The 23,249-nt window shown below is 39.5% G+C and overlaps 1 protein-coding gene across 1 annotated transcript in view; it reads right to left on the reverse strand.

Moving 5' to 3' along the window:
• Positions 1-23,249, reverse strand: part of LOC120223253 (limbic system associated membrane protein) — a 245,780-nt gene that overhangs the window by 11,750 nt on the left and 210,781 nt on the right. Inside the window, exons 4-6 of the mRNA XM_039221267.1 lie at positions 21,096-21,216; positions 20,481-20,629; positions 13,620-13,655 (exon numbers count right to left, since the gene is read on the reverse strand). Of these exons, the coding sequence (XP_039077198.1) occupies positions 13,620-13,655; positions 20,481-20,629; positions 21,096-21,216 (306 nt within the window). The remainder of the gene's footprint in view (positions 1-13,619; positions 13,656-20,480; positions 20,630-21,095; positions 21,217-23,249) is intronic.

Consider the following 23,249-nt stretch of genomic DNA (forward strand, 5'->3'; position numbering starts at 1 on the left):
GTTTATTTATTTATTTTGAGAGAGTAACAAAGTGAGATCAAGTCAGAGAGGAGCAGAGAGAGAGGGAGAGAGAGAGTCCCAACCAGCCTGTGTGCTGTCAGTGAAGAGCCCGAGTAGGGCTTGAACTCACGTGGGGCTTGAACTCATGAACTCTGAGTTCATGACTTGAGCTGAAGCCAAGAGTCTGACAGTTAACCATCTGAGTCACCCAGATGCCCCTAACATTACACCTTTGCCATGTTAGACAAGTCTGCAGCATCAGAAAGAGCCAATTCAGCCTCTCAAATTGGCATAGACCATGTCTTCCTTGTTTACTACTGTAGTCTCAGCTCACTATTTCTCTAGCGTGGAGTAAGTGTCCAATAGAGTTGCTGAATACATGCCCATGCATGAATGAATGGATAGATGGATGAACAAATGAATGAGGGATTGAATCACTTAATACCTGAAGATCTATCCTCACTAGCTTTCTAGGTCAAGGAAGATTCCATTCTCCTTTAGGAATCACCATGCCCTAGAGGCAAGGCAAAATTATTATTACTGAGAATTCAGGCATTTGAAGAGCCAAATGGGACCAGGAGATACTTCCATCAGTCCCCAAATTTGGGTAGGTAGAAAATTTTCTGGAGTGTTGACATTTCCTTAAGAATATCCTCCCAAGTAATGAAAATTTAAATCTTGGAAGATAAAAATCTAAGTTTCTTTTTTTGTCCAAAGGCCAGAAGACTTATTCTTACTTCTTACCCTCTCATCTTCCATGGTATGGTAGGATTCATTTATTCATTCTCTCTCTCTCTTTCTCTCCCTCTCTCTTCAGGAACTGAAGTCAGTGATATGGAGGTGAGATGTCTCACTGGAAACTGTAGAGTTTATACTTTGGAAAAAAAATCCCTTATTTCTCTAGGGAATGTACAAGTCTATGTTTATGAATAATTTAGGCATTGTTCCTTCTTTGAGTTTTATCTGGAAGAGGAGATGAGGGTACAACCAATCCATAAAGAGAAGAATTGATTCTCAGTGCTTTGACTCTCCTGACTCCTAACTGCTTACCTCAAACCCGCTTCTTCTAAGCACTCATTCATTCCCAGCCACGGGTGGGATCTACAGAGCTCTGGAGGTCTATCTTGTTTGTGCGGTTATTCTAATTCCATGTTTACTTGAACATAAATGGCTCATTTTTTAGCCTGCCACAGCCATTTGAACAAGGAAGCATTCTCCCCTCTGCTGTGTATGACACAACTCTTTGTAGAAGGTCGGTCATCTGATATGCCTTAGGTTTTGAAAATGACATGTGAGTTTGAGGATGTAAAATGATGAATTGCCCTCCCCCCATCCCCTCACTCCCATTCTGGGCCATCCAGTAAGACTATGTTCAGGAGATAAGGAAGGTCCAAATTCAATGGGGATCTTACCCTCCAGTTGCCTAGAGAAAGTGAGAGAGGCATTGGGTTAAACATGAAGGGATTTAATAAAAGAAATGAAGAATATTCGATGTGCTGCCTCATCCTCTCTCACTGATGCTGAAGACCTGAAGCATAACATTTACAAGGTTCTTTGATGGGAACTTAATGCTTTATGTGCTCTGACTTTTATTTTTGTGTCACTGTTTTGAAAAACAAAACCCTTATTATTTTGGTGGCTTAAAAGGGGGACATTTATTAATTCAATTTTCAATGCCACTTTCAAGCTTAGAAAGTTATTAATTTCTTTCTTGCAGGTTTCTCTGCTCAGAGGCTTTAGGCAACAGCGGCATTCACTTGCAAGTATTATTATTATTGTTTCTTTGACATAGAGAAGGATATGCCTGTGATTTCTGTTTAGGTTGTTAGAGTTTTTTAATTTTTGCCATTTACTGTATTCATGTTGTACAACCCTTAATGCCTAGTACCTCTGGGGTGATGTTCTCTGAGCATGACAATAACGATTCTGGGTGGAGTTCAGGGGGAAAAGCCAAAACAGAGAAATAGGGCTAAACCTCAACCTTAAGGCTATTCCCATTTTTTGTTTGTTCATTTTTGTTTTTAAATTTTTTAATGTTTTTTATTTTATTTCTCAGAGAGAGAGAGACAGCATGAGCAAGGGAGGGTCAGAGAGAGAGGGAGACACAGAATCTGAAGCAGGCTCCAGGCTGAGCTGTCAGCACAGAGCCCAATGCAGGGCTCGAACCTATGAACCACTAGATCATGACCTGAGCTGAAGTCAGACGCTTACCCGACTGAGCCATCCAGGGCTCCCTGTTTGTTTGTTTGTTTGTTTAAAGTAAGCCTTCCACACAATGTGGGGCTTGAACTCATGATCTTCAGATCAAGAGTCATAGGCTGTACTGACTCAGCCAGCCAAGCATTCTGATTCCTGTTTTCTTAGTTAGCTCATAGGTGGACCATTATCCTAAGTACAAAGAGAACATATCAAAGTAACTGAGGAAACTAGGAAGCCTTTGTATGACATCAGTATTTGAGAAAGGAAGTTGGCTTCCCTTAACCAGATTCACGTCCTGAAAGGAATCCTACACTTTACTTACCAATTCTTCTAAGACTTTTCCTCTTCACAGTTGAACAGAAATGGACCTCACATGTTTGGTGCTATTTAGGAATGAGTTGGAGCCATGAATGATTGAGCAGAATATTTGCCACCCTGGACATAGGGTAATAACTCCTTGTTGAATGAATACATAAACCCGGACTAAATTACTGCTGATGCAATTTCTCATTGTATAACGTGAATAAAATATTTGAGAGTCACTTTTTATTCTCATCAATTAGTGGAACAATTCTCTATAAACCAAATGTCCTACAGTAAAAGGGATCAGAAAAATTTTTAAAGGTTATTACATTAAAAAAGATAAATTTATAAAAGGGGAAATATTAATATGCCAATTTAGAGAGAGAATGTAGGTGCTCTCACATCTGAAAGGGGGAACTATTACTGGAAATCCTGGAGGTGACAGAATGGAAGCTTCTTATAGGATGAGTCAGGTTTGACTTGGATATGAGTGTGCCCACAGCAGCAGAGACAGGAAAGAGAGAGAGAGAAAGAGCGCGGACCCTGGCCCTGGACAGGAGGGCTGATCCTGAGCCTGCCTGCACTGTGAGCTTGAGCAAGTCACAGAACACACCCAGCCTCAGAAAGTGCGGAACACAGAGAACGGCCTAGGTGTTTTAACTTAAACATTTTGTAGTATACTGAGAGCTCACACCTATCTGAATGAAACATTTGTCTGTATCATACTAATGATGTTATCTCTGAGGAGAGAGATTATATATTATCTTTATTTTCTTCTCTATAGTTTCATATATTTTCAAAATCTTGTATAATGAAAATGCCTACAACTTATTAAAAGAATAGAAAACTATTTATTAAAACAAAGCATTGCATTAAAAGAAAATCCTCCAAATCTGGGAAAAAGAAAATAATAGTTGGCTTTGGGTTGACATTATAACAAGGAGATTGATTTTTTTTTCTCTTTTTTAGTTGGCTGGTGGCATAGAGCAAAACCAAACAGAAGCTAAGTAAAGCCTAATTTCTATAAGGAACATAGTCTTAACAACATGAAATGATAATGCAATAAAAAATGCTTTCTATGGGTTTATGAGGTCCTTCTGACTGTAGGCTTGATATAATTGCTCTGCAGAGTAGTCTAGGTGTATGATTTGACTTTGACTGCTATGGGCTCTGCTCAAAGGCAATATGGATTGTTACAAAAAGTGCAGATTCTCTAAGCATACCCACCATAAAGACAGGGCTTCATTAAGTCTCTTACAGCAAGTCAGCTTTCTCAAATCCAACGGGTTTCTTACATACCCTGAGAAATTTAATTTTTAATAATCAATGAATTAAAATGTTAGAGAATGCCCAAGGGTCTAAGTTTAATAAAGGGGTTTCCCTGGGCCACTCCACCTAAAAATACATATGAGATTTAAAAAACTCCACAAGTAAATGTATTTGAATCAGTAGTCAGTAACATACTGGGGCCAGACAGGCTGTTTCTGCCTTCTAGAAGAAACTGCTTTTGCCCTTGTATCCAGAATGCACCTGTTGTACCTGTGGGAACAATTCTGGCCTTTCGCCCTTGTTGGAATTAAAGACCAGTCATCTCATTTAGTAAAGAACTACCTCTCAACCCCAAATCTGCTTAGCTGTTGGTACAAAGTAGATTATATTTCCCATGTTTAAAAACATACATTTTATGTATATTTTAAAGCCTTTTGTGCCTTCATTTATTTGACTTGCTAAAAAGGATTAAAAGCACAGGTTTGGGTAGGTCTCTGGAGATTGTCATCCTTTTTAGTTTTCTTCCTCTCTTTTCATTTCCCAGTCCTAAATTGTGAATTGCAGATCCGTTTTGGAATACACTTTAGATTTAAATTCTAAGGGATTCAAGACTGTCTTTAATCCATGTAATGTGTTTTTCATTTTGTATGTTTCAAAATTAAAAAGAAAAACATTCAAATACCATAAAACAAGGTAACTGGCCTGCAGAATTTGAATGTTGAGATAACAAATGAATTTGTGAGGTTTCCTGGGGTTTAAGGCTCTTGGAAATAAGGAGATAAGGGATTAAAGATGGTGGTCTGCTCTGGACCTACGTCCTTTGGAATCTATGTCTATGGCACTAAGCATTGCAGTTCAGGGCTTGGTAAAGGCAGTTGTGCTTTGGACCCTTCCCAAGTGACTTTATTACTCACAGTGCCAGGATGCCTCAGTGATTCATACTCCTTCTGTGTCACTGACTCCAAATATAACATCACCACAAGGTTCTGGAGCAGAGCCCTGAAAATATTGATGGCTCCTTACAACCTGACCATTCCTACAACTAAAATTGAAATTTACCATCAAACTTCCCTATTGAGAGGCTGAAAGTTTTCTCCAGATGTTCTGCCAGATAACAGGCTCTCAGTATTTTTTTTCCCAAAAAAACTCACCCAGCACAGTGCTATCTACCATACATACAGTATACACTATTGGTACATGTCTGTACAAATAAGGCAGCAGATACTTCTTAAAAGTGTAACAGAGGTGTAAGCGCAAATTCCCTTGCCTTTAAACCCCGTTGGTTTATCATGTGTCTTTTCTTTTTAAAACAGACCATGTGCAGATGAGGAAGGATAAGAAACTATTAGAGAAACATCGTTTTTCAGATTTTAAAAATGAATTAGACTTAATATTGTTTTAACTCTCTGTGAATTCTAAAGTTTTGTATGTACTGGAATGTTTGCTCCTCTCTTTTCTTCTCTCTGCCCTTTAAACTTCACTTTCACGTGAAGCCTTCTCTGACCAGTCCAGGCTCCCTTTTCTGTGCTCTAAACTTAGTAACTTTTCATATGATTGCTACCTCCTCATCCACTGTCCCATCTGGTCTGGAAGCTCTATTAGTGTAGAGGCCATGTCTTACTCATTCTCATAGTCATTCCCAAGACCAAGCTCAGAGTTCAGCACTGGAAAGTACTAGGATAGTTTTTATTTATTTTTTAATTTAATTTAATTTAATTTTTTTTTTAGTGAATGAATGGTGTAATCAAAACACTGCACTCATTATGGGGCGACTGGGTGGCTCAATTGGTTAAGCGTCTGACCTCGGCTCAGGTCACGATCTCAGAGTTTGTGGGTTCCGGCCCCATGTCGGACTCTGTGCTGACAGCTAGCTCAGAGCCTGGAGCCTGTTTCAGATTCTGTGTCTCCCTCTCTCTCAGACCCTCCCCTGCTCTCTCTCTCTCTTTTAGAAAATAAATAAAAACATTTAAAAAAAAAAACCACACTGTGCATTGTCACGTAAGCTGGGCCAGAAGTTACTTGCACTGACCATTGAGAGTGACAACTCTTTCTTGTGTTCCTCATGGTTAGAAATCTCAAGAAAAAGAAAACATGAACTCTAAAAGCAACTGTAAAAAGCACAAGCAAGTGGAGAGTACATCCAAGTGGAGAACAACAAATCACACTGTTAATTAAATGACCTAGCATGGGGTCGGGGTGGGGGGTTGATTCTCTAAGGGAAAACCAACCTCCAATGAGTGAGATTGTTCTGTGTTTTTTCAGCACTACAACACTGAGCACCTTTCAACGATGAACTTACCTGTGGTCTGGAACTCTGGCGAGGAAAACAGAGCCCATCTCCCAAGTTATTTTCTAACTTGCAATTCAACAAACAGAACTGCAAGCTACTGCTTGATTTTTCTTTCTTTTTCTTCCTCTCTTTTCCTTTCTTTTTTCTCTTTGTTTTTATAGTTGTTTCTATATCCCTTTCTTCCAAGTCATACAGACTCCACACATACAATCAAGACAAAACTTTAGAATGGCCAAGCAACTTTCCAACAGAGAACATGGCTGGGAAGACCTGGTGCTGTGTGGCCTAAAGAGGACTGGCTGGTACACAGGGTGGACACTTAGCCAGGACATAGCTATTTCATTTTTTTTTAAACCACAGGCTCCTACTCTGGCCCCAAACCATGTCTCTTAGGCAGTTAAGAAAGTCGTACTAGAACTGCAAAGCTTGGAAGGTGAGCGGTTAATTTAGAACCATTGTTACAGTGTAGGGCAGATAAGATAGAATGGACAGACAGCTGTGATTTATGGTAAAGATCCTCTGTTAGTGGCAATGCCTAGGTGTTAAAACGTACATGTGTGTTACAGAGATGTGGGAAGCGTTTTCTTTTAAAATCAGCATGGTAATAAGCAAAACTATGTCATAAACTATGGTGGTACTTGGCTCCCCAGGGATCAATTACGAAGCATGATAAATGACTTGTAAAGTCTCTCCCCCCACTGATTTGTGGTGGATATAAGCTGACAATTCTCCGTGGAGTCCTAGTGAGTGGTCTGCCTACTCCCATCATACATCTGGGTACATAGGAACACCTTAAATTGGAATTCCAAACTCATTATGTCATGCTGTGTTCTTACTTGGCAGGTGTGTTTCCTCACAGCAGTATACAAGGGGAGATGTAAGGTGGGACCACTTAGCTGATTTTCTTCCCTCCTTACTGAGGTGCTCATTTAATTTAATACCTATAAGTGACTTGTGATGATGAAAGACCACTGTGAGGACAGAGTGACTGTATAAGGGAAGTTGTTACTAAGGTTAATTTGTATCTTGCCTCTTCAGAAGTAGATGTGTCCTCCAGATAGATGGGATAATGGCTTCACTTGCATGGCTGCTAACCAGTGTTTACAAGTGAATGCAGAGACTATCAAAAACGTTTCCTTTGGTTTTATTTGAAGGATGTCACAGAAAAAGTATATATGTAAGGTGAGATGAATATGGTATAAAATATAGAGAAAAAGAGAATCAAGAAATACAGATAGCAGGAATATAAATTTCAGGTAAAGAAGAATGAGAGAGCCAAGGACCAGACAAATATTCATGTTCATACTTGGAGGGGAGGGGGGGCTATCATAGGACATCTGTCAGGAGCTGAGAGTCTGTGGATGATTGAATTCCTGAAGGAGTAAGTATTCTTTCTTTTTTGACTCTAAGCAGTGCCACTTCCTTCAAGGACTCTTGCTCCATAAAATGTTTTTGAAATCAGAGCCGAGCTCCCAAGGCAAGAACCTCTTTCCTGGCTACAGTCAGAAATGCTCTCCGCAACACACAGCTACCCTCCTGCTAAATGGCACACGGATACAGACGCCAGGGCAAGCTCGGTTGGGGAGGCATTCTAAAGACCAAGGAGACCTGCATCAGCATTTTCTGTCCATTCCAGATCCTGGTCTTCTCACCCTTTGGGGCATCGTGCCAACATTTTCTGCTGCAAATCTCACTGAACGCTTCTTAGGCAGCTTTATTCCTTTTAATTAAAAAGACAAGACTGTCAATTACTTAAACTTAATCCCCAAATGTAATTGTTACTTTGAAAGATTTTTTTTTCCCATAAAGCTCATAGAAGAGAAATATTTCCATCAAATTAAAATTTAGTGGGAGTTGGGATTTTCAAAAAAATATTCATCTTCAAATCCCTGCTGGCTCTAGAAATCTACATAGCACAGCAAAGCCTAAGTATAAGAAGATCACCAGGAAAGGCTGACTGACGTGGGCAGAAACAGACTCGGGAAGTAGGAGAATGCGTTAGAAAAGAGTCCCAGCACTAAAAATTCTCCTATTTTAAATTGACGCTGTAGGATTTTTAGCCATTTCGCTTGAGGCTAAATGTAAATTCTCAGACAGGTAACACTTCCAAGCCATTGTTGGACATTTAAATAGTAGCATGAATAAATTTCAGGTTTATTCTTGCTGGCAAATTTTAACAGGGAGAGAACCAGTATTGTTTAGGAAACAGAAGAGAAGGAAGAATGCAGAGCTGAGAAGAGTAAGGCACAGAAATGGATTCAGCAAAGACAAGCACCTGTTAGTGTTGGGTCTGAATCACCGGGTTGGCAGGAGAAGTACTGACGCTAGGTGAGGTTTTGACACAACTATCCCACTTGGTTCCCAACCACTGAAGAAAATGAGCCTGTTGCTCCCAGTAAAGGAATCAGACATGGTCATCAGGTATTAGTGTCAGTTCTTAATTATCTTCATGTGTATTAGTCAGGACCCATGATTTTGCTGTAAACTTATGTTGCCACTTCTCAAGTACTCTCAGGAAAAGCAAGGCCTTCCCCCCCCCCCCCCCCCAACCAGCGAGCTGGATAGGAGAGATGTATGAGATGTATTTGAAAACTAACACCTTTCCTGTCCATGCTTGACATTTTTGACCAGAAAAAAGGACAGGTTCTTTAGAGTGATGACTTTGGATCAATCTGAAAGGTGGTAACGTGCATAATGGGCACTCACTGAAAGTTTGAGTGTCTATGCATGTGTGTTTGGGGGGGGGGGTGTGCACATGCGCCAGACAATAGAGAACCATGCAGTGTGAAGCTTCTCTAAGTGTACTAGGATATTGGTGAAAAATAATGTGTTTTTTTGGCTTTGGGATACTTCCATACTTAAACTTGTTAGCAGTGGGCATTTCAGAAATCTCTAGAATCTATAATATGTCAAACTGTAATGAAGCCACAATGAACTTGTGGCTAGCTAATATCCAGGCAATCTGGCACAAGCTATGTCTTTAAATATCAGTACTTCTGGAAATTACAAGAATTATGTGCATCTGGATATGATTATTTTAAATTCAATATGCTTTCTTTCTGGGAACTTGAAGCTCCCTTTATATATTATTTTAAAAACTACTCTGAGCTTGTAGGCATGAAAAATATAATTTCTTTCCCATTTCACAGTTGGAAAAACTGAATTAAAGAGAACAATGCTAGTAATTATCCATGATTAATAGAGGTGTGTATGTAAATCAGCCTGAATAAGTGTGTGAAATTAGATGTGCTGATGCCAGATAGCTCTGCTCATGTTTTTTTAAAGATGAATGCTTTCATATAAATCTCTGTGTGAGCTTGGCATACATCTCTGTGCTGAGTATATCTGGAAATGGACTTTGTAAAAGTGTACGGATATTAAGGTAACAGTATTATGTATTATAAGCATTATAATACATACAATAAACTAGATGAGTGTTTAAAATTCATTAGACAGATGCATATCTAACGTACACAAATAACAGAATGGTTATTTCTAATGTACTATAGATTTATATATGTGCCTGGATGACGTGAGGCATAGACTGGAATTTGGGTGTACTTTGACAATTAAAAAGTATGGGAGATGGTGAAGGTTAGTTTCTTAGGATTGTGGGGATTAATTGAGTTAACACATGCCAGAGCCCTCAGAACTCTATCAGTACATGAGAAGCCCACTTTCTATGTTAGTTATGACTATTAGTTACTAGAGATGAAACTGCTATTATAATGAGGAGCTGCAAAGAGACATTTCTCATTGTTATCTGGGATAATACAATATAGGGATTGTCCAGTTATCTTTACAGCATGGTGTGGTTTGAGGATTTTTCTTCCAGTTTTCCATCCCAGTGGAGTCTGACCTTGAGAACCCATTTCTGGGAGTGCCAGGTGAGGGCAGGTATATCACCTCCTCCTTCTGGAGATGGAATCTGGCTGTTCTGAAGCCAGGCCTGCCCAGAACAACACCAGTCTCCCTTTGGGAGAGCACATGCCAGGTGGACTTCAGATTTCTGCAAGCCTGGTTTGTGTGTGGGATGGATTTTCATTTTTTTTTAAACTTTAATTTTGGGGGGGTTTGTTTTGTTTTCTGAGAAAGCTTTAGACAGCTGTATTAATCATGCAAACCCAGCCATGTGCAATGTGTTTTATCAATGGAAAAACAGGAACTGAATGGCAAGCAGCTGTGAACAAATCCAGTGCAAAACCTGAACCTGGAAGATAATCTTGACATTTCCCAAACCCACTCGCCACACGGGATTAGTGAATGGAAAGGCTGTTCACTTGGGATAAATGATCAGATGGGAGGCAAGCAAGTGAGACACATTCCAGGGTTATTAAATTTTTTTTAAAGTGCCAGTGATAGAAGAAGGATGGGCCGATTGAGTCCAGAGAGTCCCATCCTCAAGGGGATTCCTCACTTGAGGGCGATAAAAATAAAACAATGGTAGTTTGTCCTTGTCCTTTTTCTTCTTGTACTTCATTCATTCCAACTTTGGGTTTTCTCACTTGATTTTGAACCTGCAGTCCTTCTAAATGTGAGGGTGTCTCTAGGTGCACTTCCGTCATGAGAGGTTATGTACAAATAAGCTTATGGGGAGGAGACAAACAGTATTACCATTTCCCAGTATTCAGAAGCCTCAGGTAACGATTTGAGCCTAACAAAGTGAGAAAAGTTCCCTCAGACATTTAGAGCCCACTCTTCCCTCATTTTACAATTCAGTGAATTTTCTGCAGCGATATAGTCAGGGGTAGTTATGCAAATATATGCAATTCAGGACTCATTTCAGAATAAATAAACCTAAATTAAAATTAATGGGAAAAAACACCTATCAGAAACAGATCAAGGGTGGAACACTTATTTATTTATATATATCTTTTAAATTAAGAAGCAGGGAAGCACACTAATTTTTTTGTTTTGTTTTGTATTGTTTGTGGCAGAATAGGAAAGGACATTTGAAAATTTCTGATTGGCCACAGACAATACAAATTATCCTTTGGTATAATTCCAGTATTATTATTATCACTGCAGAAAATCAGGCAATATGATGAAGGAAACCCAAGAGAAATACATTTGATTTATTGAGCCTTGTTTTTGTTTAATCACAGCTTGAAGGGGTTTAGGACTGCATTCCTGCTGCGACTCTGATGTTTATCCCCCTCAGCTTGATGAGGCATGTAGAGTGGGGGTGGGGAGACCCTCCAATGAAAGACATTAACAACGAAGCAGCTAAAATTAAACATGTATTTCTGTTATTGGAAAATAGGAGAGAAAGTTCTTTTTGTGTGATGGGTGGACAGAAAAGGACCTTGGGAACTTTCTCTTATTTTCAAAACCCCTGAAAGAAATTTATTGGTTCCCAATCCTTCCGGCCATTTGCATCAACCAACTGTTATGGATACATTAACAGTTTAGGATTGAAATGTAGGATTGTGCCTAGGTAATGACAATATACAGTATTTATGAAGCAAAGGTATTTTGTGTCATATCAGATAGATATGACCGATGTGAGGTAGGTAGGCTTTTCATAGATTATTTTGGTACTTAAGTGACACTATAAAAAAAGAGTTAAGGATCTTATATGTTAATATTTTTCCCCATGGGAAACTGCATTTCACGTGGGTTGCCATGGGCAGAAGAGGAGAAAAGGGACTGATTTTTACAAGTTAAAGCCTTTGTAAGACACAGGGCACTGAAGAGGGCATTATCTTCCCATACCAACCTCACACATCAGCTATCCCAAGTCTCAATGAACAGCTTTTCAATTTCTACCAGCAGTAGCCCAAAGTATTAGTAGTAAAATAAACTATATTCTCTAGAACTATCGGATCTAAAGAGGCTATCTACAGTCTATCTACAACGTAAAATCAAACTAGGGTCATTCTCCAATCTACAATTCAGTTTGTGGGAAAATATCAATTTCAACATGCTTCATTCCTGGTCTGAACTGCTTTTCAAACTCCAACAGCTGTCCTTTGTGAATCGTGTCTGACTTCATTTTGTTCCATGTTATATACATCATAAAGCATGATCAGATAAAATATTTGAGTTTGTGGCTGCAGAACTGCTCCCACAGAGGAGACCTTAGAGGCTTAGTGACAGTGTACAAAGCTCATCTTGGATGGAGTATGACCTCTTTGAAAATATTATCCATTGGGACAAATGTGTATGTATGTGTTTGTCACATCAAGATATTTGCAAGATGTCAACATGATAAAATGGTGTCAATCTTTGCAGCAACATTCGAAGATAAATGTCTTAAAATAATTGTGGCATGTCAGGAATTCAAACTGGGATATTTTCCATGAACACCAACTTTCATGTCAAGTCTAAAAAACAGGCACAATTTTAAGTCTTATTTTTAGTAGCTAGGATAAGAAACAGATTTCATTAATGTTTTAAGGAAGGATTTTATTCAACAGAGTTCTTCTATAAATAGTTTGGATCCTTCTTAAAATTTAAGAATAACTTTTTTATTAAGCTGTCTAGTTGATCTTTGAAACCCTGCAATCCTCATTGCAAATATAATTAAAATAAGTTTGCATATATGTGAATACATACATATGCGAAACATAACATTATTGACACTCTGAATATCCTCACCCAATTTTGGTCCAATTTTTAGTTTGGATGACTGTTAATGAAACATGATCTGTCTTCAAACTTATAAAACAGCAGCTTTCTACCTTTAATTCTGAGCACATTTCTTTTATAGTGTACATAATAATCTTGTTTAATTGGATTTATTTTTTCCACACTAGGCCCCGCATGGCCTACTTTCCATTTTTTCTCAGGTCTTTGAGTGTTATTTGCAAATCACTTTTCTGGAATTTAATTTCAATGGTAGGTTGGTTTCATTTCAGGTTTTTTTGTATTGTTTTAATTTTATTTGCCAATTTGCCTTTAAATAGCCTTAAGCTAGAAGGCTGGGGCTGCAACTCGCATCTAAATGTAATGTAGGAGGCAAATTTTAATTTGGGTGTGGAGAAAGTTTTATGAAAAGGAATACAGAACGACGACCTTATTTTTTCATTTATGCTTTCTAAAATAGTTGTGTTTAAAAGGAAAAGCCCCCGCACTGGCCACAATTTTAAGAAAAGTTAATGTGTCTGTAATCTGGTTGAGTTCAAACTTTGGCAGTAGTAGATAAGTTCATTTTTACAAGTAATACCAATGACTTGAGATTCAGATTATATAAGCTTCCAAAGGAGTGGGTGGTCAGTTAGAGGATTCATATTTTCATGAGCTTCAGAACTTAACTCGTTGTGTTCCAAATATGTGAGTTCACAGCTACCTGTAATATATATGAATTGAAGAGAGAATTGCTTTCTGAGCTTAGCATCATTTCCCTTGCTACTCACCTACTTAAGTCAGATGAAGAATGTCTATCAACTGGTGTGGGGACAACTGATCGACTTTCTTTTGAAAGTTTAAAGAAAAATAAAAGATTTCTATTGTATGTGAATTTTGTGAACCTGTATTCCTCTTTGCGTGTTTTGCACATTATAGATGATGGAGAATGACCCAGCAACAGAACTACAGTCATAAAAATCATACTGACCTTGAATGGGATGGGGAATTGTGGGTGAAACACGCTCTAAAGGGGAAAAAATAGTAAGCATCATGGAGAGTTTATATAGATCTATCTATATATTTATATCTTAACTCATGTTTAGCTATTCAGATAATTATAGAACTGATGAATTTCCATGCTTCTAGGATTGTGTCTCCCATAAAGCATTTGTCTGTTCTTCCTGTCAACACTAAAGTATCAGAAAGCTATTAGTAAAATTTTAAATCCAAAGCTTTAAAAAAAATTAGCTAGAGTAGGAAACAAGATCTTACTGTGGTAACCCTACAGACAGGATCCTACCCTACACTGAAAAAAATCTCACTACCAAAATTACGATTTTTTTTTGGAGGGCTGGGTTGAAGGTATTTAAATTAGTAGTGATCACATTCAGTCATGCATCTTCGTCCTGGTTCTGGTCTCTTTAACTCATGACAGATGGACCCATGATAGCTAAGGACTCCTTTCCTCTCCCTAAGCCCTCCAGCTCATATCAGCTTTGGCCAAGTATGTGGAAAATTTATTTTGGGAAATACTAATTCAACTTTTCCCTCAGGTTTTTATTTCCCCACTCCTAATACCAGTGCAAGAGTAATGAGAAGGGAATAAGTAAATTGGCATGATATTATTTCCTTCTATCTTTTCTTGAATACCACCCTCTTGTGATAATACAACCTCACCTGAAATTTGATCAACCAATCAAATTTACTCGATGATACATCCTGTGGAGTAAGAAAAGTGTTCTTTTGAGCACGTGAGTTTGAGCTTATGGGTCCCTCACAGTCCCCAAGCTACTCATGATAAATTGAATGTGCTGACAGAGCTCAGGCCTTAAAATGTCCTCTATTTATCTTATCAAAACCTCAGGTTTAACTCTAAATCCTCCTCTGAGGCTCTTTCAGAAAGGTAGAATGGTGTATTAGGGCTAGGATGTGTTACTACTGCCCCTAAACCCTATAGTGCAATAGAATTAGCATACACTTTACATTCCTCCCAGCCATTTGTTTAAATAAAGACTAATGATAAATTGAAATAAACAAAAACCAAAACCATAAAGAGAAAAGCATATGTGCATATTCAGATTTGATCCGCCTTCCATCTTGTACCATATGTCTAGAAAGAGTAGATTTTGCCTGGAATTTGGATACTCAATACATCTGGATGCCAAGAAAACCCTGACTCCTTGCAGAGTGAGCCTTTCTCTAGCTTGCCTGAAAGTTGTAACTTAAATGCCAAAGTTTGCTAAGCGCATTAAGATAGAACAGGTCAATAATAGTGGAGCAAACAACTGTGTCTTAGTTACACAACTGTCAAGTAGAAAAATGGTTTAAACCTCCACTAGTTATTTGGTATTAAGTTTTCAGCTTTGAAATTAAATGGCTAAACTGCTTTCAGCATTTATGTAGCAGTTGGAGACTACTGTCTCATACTATATCTACTGTACTTTATTTTTTATTATTACTATTATTATTCAGGCTGTTTCAATGACTCAGCTTAATATTTTCTCATCACACTGTTCACAGCTGGGTAAATGCACTCTGCCCTCATTTCCACAAGACCATTTGTATTGCTGAAATCATCTCACCCACCCTCCTCGTAGTGCCTTTTCAATCGGTTCCCAGCTTGTTATTATCTTCTTACCTCCACCCTGTTATCATCATCTTAGCCTTATCACGCCCCATTAGTTACTCTCATTCTCGAATTCCACCCTACTGACTTATTCCTTAGATGCTTCCCTGTCCCAGCTTTTTATCCTTATTCCTCCCCCATCACTCTGCTGCATTTTATAATTTATGCCATGGTTTATGGGCTCTTGGAGGAGTGTAAAGTGAAGCTTAAAATGAAGAAGAAGAAATTCTTCAACTTTTGATATTCAACAGTAGGGGAAGACAGAACCTTTGGTGCCATGTGCTTTGTCTTTTGGTTGCTAATATTTGGAGGAGGTCAGCATCACTAAGCAGGTGATTGGAAGGTTTGAGGAACAGAGCTCTAAGGTTGACCCCAGAACTATAGTCTGTGGCTCTTTGTAAGTCCCTTGACTCTGATCTTTGGTTTCTGCCAAATGTGTGTGTGTGTGTGTGTGTGTGTGTGTGTGTGTGTGTGTGTGTTTGGATGATTCTGCTGGGACACCAATGAGAAACTGTTAAATGGGGCATTAACACTTCACAAGAAATACCTCTGAAATACAGCACTTAAGTGGCAAAGGCTAGAGTTGATTGTAAGGTGTATATATAGTGGTAATTTATTAACCCAGATACGATTTTCTTTTCTTTTCCAATGGGTATTGCAGATGTTTGGTAAACTTTCTGGAAGTCAGCATATTCTATGTCTATTCTTGAAACTAAATCTAGTCCCAGTGCCCATCTATTTCCTACAGTAGCCACAGAGAGCCCTTGTAAAGTTTGCAGCCAGTCTTTCAAACTACATGAGAGTAGTGTTCAAATAGCTGCTCACACTGTTTTATTGTGTGGCATCCAGAAGTAGCTGGTTAAGAGGCTTTGCCAAGTCTTAACTAACATCATCAAGTGGTGTATACTTAAACCCCAGGCCCCCAAGATAACAACTCAAAATGGTTTCCAAACAAGCGGGGGAGGCCCTCATTTTAAGGGCTCTCTCCAGGGCTGGGTTGCTTAGGTAATACTTGAAATTTAATCAAGTATAGGTTTACAAGTTAATTATCTTTTAAAATTAAAAAGAAAATTTGAAAAAACTCCTACACACTGATGTGGTATGTCTCCGTGTAGATTTCTTTACATTTTTATGGGTTTTTTGGGTACTTAATAGCTTCAGAATACCTTACCAATCCGCACATTTCTCCAAAGTAGAACGTAATTGATCAGTAAGAATGTCCTTTAACATGTGGGAATATTCCCTTCCTAGGGTCAAAAGCTGACCACTAGCCTGGAATATTAGTTAAGAATCCTACTGTGCCAAAGATTAACCAATGATCTAACTAATCTAGTGGACCCATGCAGTGGGGGTCAATAGAAATGGAAATGAAAGGTGGCAGAACCAGTGGTCACAGGTGGGAAGGGATATGACAATATTTAGTTGTGGAAAGACCTCGTTAAGTAAAAAAGGAGAAAGAAATAAGATATCTCCTCACTTGCAGACTACAAAAGCTACATCTCCTAACATTTTCTCCACATACACAAATCTAGGTAACATCTTGAGCTAGAGCCTGGATTCGGCAGTTAAATGAAATCATGTATGATTAGTGCTTAGCACATGTTCAGAGTACCTTGTAAGCACTCACTTCATTAGAAGTGATGACATTAAAATCATGACCTCGTCCTCCCTCCCCATCCATTGCTTTAAAAGTAACTCAACATAAATACTGAAACAAGATAGGTTTCCCCTGTGGGTGCATTATAGTCATCAGTGTAGAAAGCAGAATCTGCTATGTTACATATGCTGACAATGAACCTTCTCTTGGCATCAACAGAAGCCAAAGTCTTCGTCCATGTGTTGCATATCCTCACAGCTGATAAGAACTAAGGAGTCTTTTCCTGTATACACTGTCCCATTGGGTGAATGTGTTCAGAAAAAAATTACAAGATGTAATGCTTTGCCCAGGATGAAGACAAATATCTAATCTTGGATGTAACATAGACTGACGTGGTACATATCCTTGACAAACAATGCTAGGATGTGTGGAGAAAAAGACAAATGAGAAAGAAATGCTTCCACTGGCTTGGGAAAAAATTACTATGAACACAATGTATTCTTGGACTTTCACTCAATTATTTTGACCCTGTTGGAAATCAATATTTGAATAGAGGGTAGAGACGTATGTGTACGTATGTGGTGGAGGACAAGATGGATCAGTGACTGCAAATTGACACTGAGCAAAAAGTAAGCACGTGCCACTGTGGTGAGCACTGAAAATGTGCTGACGCACCAATGAAGATGGATCATCACGAGCTCTTCAGGAGCTCTGGCTCTCCGGTTCTATGCGCTGCCTCTTTCTGGCTGGCGGTAGCTCACCAGCTGCCTCCTCTGCTCTGGACTGGCTGGTCAGCACAGCACCCCGCTGCCCACACAGTGCTCTCTATCTGGGCTGCGGCAGCCGCCCCTCCAGAGCATCACTCCCCTCCTGACCCCGTTCCTCATGCAAAAGTGCCTCTGCCAGCAGTGTCTTCCTTCTACCCATTAAGCCCATCTACTTTGAGTCTAAGTAATGAGCAATCTGTTCACATAGGTACTTCCCCCTCCCCCTTCCCTACCTCCGTCTCTCTCTCTCTTGCCTGTGTGAAATAGGCTGCAATACAGCTGCATTCCCTAGGAATGAAGGATGTAGCAATGCGCCTCCCGAACCTAAATGGTCGTGGTGGGGTGACAGAGGCGAAGTGCCCTTCCTGTTATGTAAGAAGCACAGCTTCCCCTTTAAAATGTCCACACTTAGGGGCACCTGGGTGGCTCAGTCGGTTAAGTGACAAACTTCAGCTCAGGTCACCATCTCATGGCTCATGAGCTCGAGTCCTGCCTTGGGTTCTGTGGGGCTCTGTGCTGACTGTTCGAATCTGGAGCCTGCTTTGGATACTCTCTCTCTCTCTCTGCCTCTCCCTTGCTTGAGGTTTCTCTCCCTCTCTCTCTCTCAAAAATAAAATTAACATTAAAAAAAGCAACAACAAATGTTCACATTTAGGCCTTGGGTCTAAGAAATAGGGCAGTAGTTTCACTAATTTTTAGCATTATGCCTCCTAACTTTCCCATTAGGTGGGAGATCAGTTCCAAACTCAAGGCTGATGCACATGCTGCTAACCAGAGCTAGTGCCTGAGAGGGTGGTTCTGTGGGGGACGGTGTGGACGCACAGGGAAGTAGTGCCTTGTGAGTCACTGCGCTGTGCACTTCTCAAATGTGTAATTGAAAGTGACTTCTGTGAAGTCATCGGGATAGTATGGCTATGAGACACGTGCACAATTCGGCAATTCTCAGCTTACTGGGTTGAGTCCTTTAAATGGACTTTGATGCGCAGGGCAATGGCATGAGAGGGCTTGAGGTGATCATGGGCACAAGCAGATAAGCAGTATCTCCATTATCTCCGACCTGGCCCATGTGTGCTCTCTCCTCCTCGAATATTCCCCCTCCATCCTTCTTTACCCTCCTCTCTCTCAGTCTGTAGGTGTCCTTTTATTTATCATTTGAAATATATCATTAGCACATTTCTTCCTCTGGGTGGGATACAACAAAAAGACACTTTAATACAAATTATAGTTGCTTACTTTCTCTAACTAATCCAGTTGTCTCACTTTCTCTTTTCAAACCCCTATAAAACTTATTACGTGTATGTTGTTGTACTTAGCCAGGTTACCTTAAACATGTCAGAATCTCAAATTCGGGGTTGAGGCTGTTTGCCCAACCCTCTTCCCCCCACCCCTTATTGAATCCCTGATGTCAAGAGTGAAGCAGGTAACTACATTTCTTAATAATTATCTTCTCAAGTGTCTTGAGATATTGGTGCCTCTAGCCGAAGTAAAGAACACTGTTGTTTGGTCTTTGGAGACAAGTAAACAGCGATATGAATTTTAAACTTTATATTAAAATTCGTATGAATTTTAAACTTTAAGCATTTGTATAGCTGTATCCTATCAAACTGTTATAGACTGAAGTCAATGGCGGTTATGGGTGAGAAATTGAAGGCCAAATTTAGAATAGTTCGTGGCTTTTTTTTAATAAGAATTGGATCTTGAGCAGTTAGAAATGGTTTTAATACTGCATCTCAAGAGAACTTTCACTTAAATTGATTTTTCTTCTAAAAAATATTTTTTTCTTGAAGGCTTATCTAAATCAGATAAAGAAAGATGGAGACATCTCTCTTACAGTATTTCTAGATTTTCCAGTTGAATCTGTGTAGAAAAAAATTCCTAGGGGCTTGTTTTTCCAAAATCATAATAGTAAAGTTTTTGCACTTTCTCTTTTAGTCCAAATAAACTTTCTGGCCCAGCATGTGCTAACTAACTCTTGCATTTGTTTTACTTATCCTTATAAACATTTCTTTAATCCAAATGTATTCTCTTCTAATTTCACCCATCAGTTTCTCAGGGGCATTTGTGTCTATGCTCGTAGCCAGCAAGGCAGGGAGTCAGATACCTGAAGGTTAACTTAACAGCTGCTAAAGGGCAAGGTTGCAAGGTGTGCTCTCCTAGTAACACCAGTGAGCTGAAACAACAGTCCTCCCCAGTCGGCCTGTTCTGTGGATGCCCCTCTCTCCTACCATCTTCTCTCTTTCAAAAATATGTCAGACAAGTAATGTTCCCTGCTGTCATATGGAAACCTGTCTGTAGCCATTTTTCATCCTTTAGATTTTATATGGTGTTTTAATCGTTCATCTCATCTTTCTCTGACGTGAAAAATACACTTTCTTTTCCCAGCCTCTCCCTTCCCCCAGCACCTTATCCATCTTCATGGAATATTTCCTCTTCAATCACTCTCACCAGTGCCATTTTTTAACTGCCATCTATTTTCCAGGATCTTACGTCACTTCTGTTCCTTAAAGAGATCATCACCAAAGGGATTTCTGTTCTCTGAGTATTCTTACACTTAAATCGACCAAGAAAAAACAAAACAAAAAACAAACAAAAAACAAAAAAAAAACAACACCCCCCCCCCCCCCCAAACCAGCAACAACAAAAACCACAAGGCGGCTATCAAAAGTAAGCCAGGAAATAGAAACATTATTTAAAGGGATTGAAGGCCTGTGTTTTGCTTCAGTGACTGGATTCTTATTTTTGTGTATGCTTACTTTTAATAGGTAATGTCAAAGATAAGGTAAGGGAATGTTTTTCAAGCTTTCCACAGAGGCACTCATTTGAATTCTCCTGAGGCAGGCCCTACTTTGGCATACTTACTGAAAAGGACTAGGCTGGCATTGGTGACCCCCAGATTGTTGGCAGCCACGCAGGTATAGTTGCCATAGTGCTCCTCAGTGACGTTGGTCACGGTCAGGGAGGACTGACCCTCCGTGCTCTTAATCTCAAGGCCATTAGCACTGTTTATCCTAAGAGTTCAAAAACAGAAGAGTAAAAAGAAACGCTGATGAAGACTTGGCATAGCAATCCCTTTTTCATCATGATATTGGAAGACATGGAGAGAAATGTAGTAAAAGCTTGCTGTACCCTGCTCAATTCCTCCTTTTAATCGTGTCACCCCATATTATCAGAACCAATGTCCATCGACAGAAAAAGCTCAAGAATGGAGGCGTTTCACTGAGCTTTGGCTACTGCTCCAGGCAAGAAGGACAATACAGGGGGAGATTACCCATTAAGCCACCTATTTCACATTTTGAATGTAACTTGAACGCTCTGAGGCTTCAGGTTAAGAACTACAGGCCCCCAAGTACTTGACAAAGAGATTTAGAAAATGAAGAGTCTAATAGTATAGACCCACATAATTACAGCGGACCTAGGTTCTGTCCCTAGCACCACCTAGTGGAGCAAGGGGGGCACGGCACATTTGGCACATACCTGGTGTCATCCCGGTACCACTCAAAGTCAGGGGCAGGCACTGCTGAGGCCTCACATTTGAGTGAAGCTTTCCGTCCTGTGGTGGCTTCATTGCTCTTGGATTCTGTGATAGTGGGAGGATCTGGAGAAAAGATGGGTGCACAGTTTACATGAAAGTCAGAGGGTGCAGTGGAATTTCCATGCAGGAAGGAATCAGAAAGGATAATCTGATCAGAGAGCCACATGAAAGGAAGTCTTAAAAGCCTCATTTACATGAATTTTGTGATCAGCTGAATGGGACTGATCTCTAGAAAACTAAATAAAAATAAGACATGATTAATGAAACTGTGGATTTGCTCTTCCTAAATGGGACACTTAACAGGATTTTATGGTAATGGAATAGGATTTCTTTCTCCCTACTCCAATAGACCATCAATTATTTCAACCATAGATTATAATATTTACATCGTTTTTTTTTTCATAAATTAAGTGGTGATACTAAAGGACTTGGGATTTTAAATGTATAATTTGAGCATTTTTGTTTTTCATCATCATTATTATCGTCATTATTGCCACAGTTTGAGATGGCAGTAAAAAGTCTGGTGAAAGCAAGAGAGGGCTTAAATTCTCCCTTCCAAGCTTAGCCTGATGCTTGTTGCCGAAATTCAGAAAAACAAGCAAACAAATGAACAAACTAGTGTTAGATGATTACCTTTCTTTGTTCCCTTATCGCCATGACCCAAGTAAATTGTGCGTTTGTGGGTGAATATGCAGATTGAAATCAACCCTGGCGTGTTTCTGTTTTCTGGGCTTTAGGCAGTTGTATACTTGATAGGTGCTGCTTAGCACTGGGACTGCAAAACCTGGAGCAGGCTTGAAATGAACTCAGAAACACATCTGCTACCCTAATTAGCCACGATTCTTTCAAACAGTCCTACAGAGGGTGGAACGAGTGTTTACAGGGAAGCGTGACTAAGCTGGGTCGATAGGCTCAAGCTCCTGGGTTGATGATGCTGTGTTGGTGCAGGTTATGGACCTTCAAGGAGAAAAGGAGTTTTCAGTCCGGAGATCATCTGCTGGAAAATGGAGGCTGGCTGTGCACACAAGTCAAAAATAGAACCAAACAATCTGTTTAGGCTTTGTAGAGGAAAAAAAAAAAAAAGCTTACTTAGGGAAATTAGCAAAGAAAACTCTAGTAACACAAAATTCAATTAAACTTCTGCTCTTTAACCCTTGGTTCAGCTCACTCATTTCTGAATTTTGTTCTTCATATTCAAAATTATTTGCCAAGTTTCCAGTCTATGGAAGACTCTGATCTTCTTAGTTAAAAAGGATGCACAAAAGCATCAGGTTAGTCTGCCATTTTGTCTCCTAGTTCATCTTCACATCAGCTTGGACATCTTTAAATCATTGCCAGAGAGATGAGGAGTTAAAGCACATTTGGACAAGCACCTCCAGCCCAGGTGCAGAGTGGTGTGCCAGAGTGGGTGGTGGTAGTGGCTGTTTTGTTCTAGCCTTACCTACTCATTTTTGTATAGACACTAAAAAGTATGCTGATGAGAGGAAAGAACCTTGGATTGGAAACTAGGGGACCTGGAATTTAATTTCAGTTTGGTTATGTGGCCCTCCCATCACACAATTTATCTTACTGAGCCTTGGTTTTATTACCTATAAAACGAGAGAACCACACTTTAACGGCCTATAGTATCACTTCCAGTTTAAAAAAAAAAACAATTCTAGTGAAAACTGCCTATCCTTCACAAATGGGTAGTTGGTATCATTATGACCTAAGTGTATTTTCCTACCCATAACTCGTTTAACCCTTAAATTACTAACTTTCAAAATTATAATTCATTTATCTGCTCATTTATCTGATGGGTTAGGAGTCAGGATTAACAGTCAGAAACAGGAAACCTGAGGTCTGATTTTGACTCTTCTCTGAAATAGAACTGTGGCCTGGACAAGTGTCAGCACCAGTCTGAGGTTCTTTCTCATCTTTTAAAAGAAGGAGTTAGCTTAAAATGATCACCAACATTCCACTTAAAATTCTTTCATTCTATATTTGGTTATGTAGATAATTACAGCACATTAGTTTGAAAGATAATGGAATGGCGCCTGGCTGGCTCAGTCAGTTAAGCATCTGACTTCAGCTCAGGTCATGATCTCACAGTCTGG

The sequence above is a fragment of the Hyaena hyaena genome, unplaced genomic scaffold (genome assembly GCF_003009895.1).
Source record: "Hyaena hyaena isolate Hyena2069 unplaced genomic scaffold, ASM300989v1 scaffold_977, whole genome shotgun sequence".
Taxonomy (NCBI): domain Eukaryota; kingdom Metazoa; phylum Chordata; class Mammalia; order Carnivora; family Hyaenidae; genus Hyaena; species Hyaena hyaena.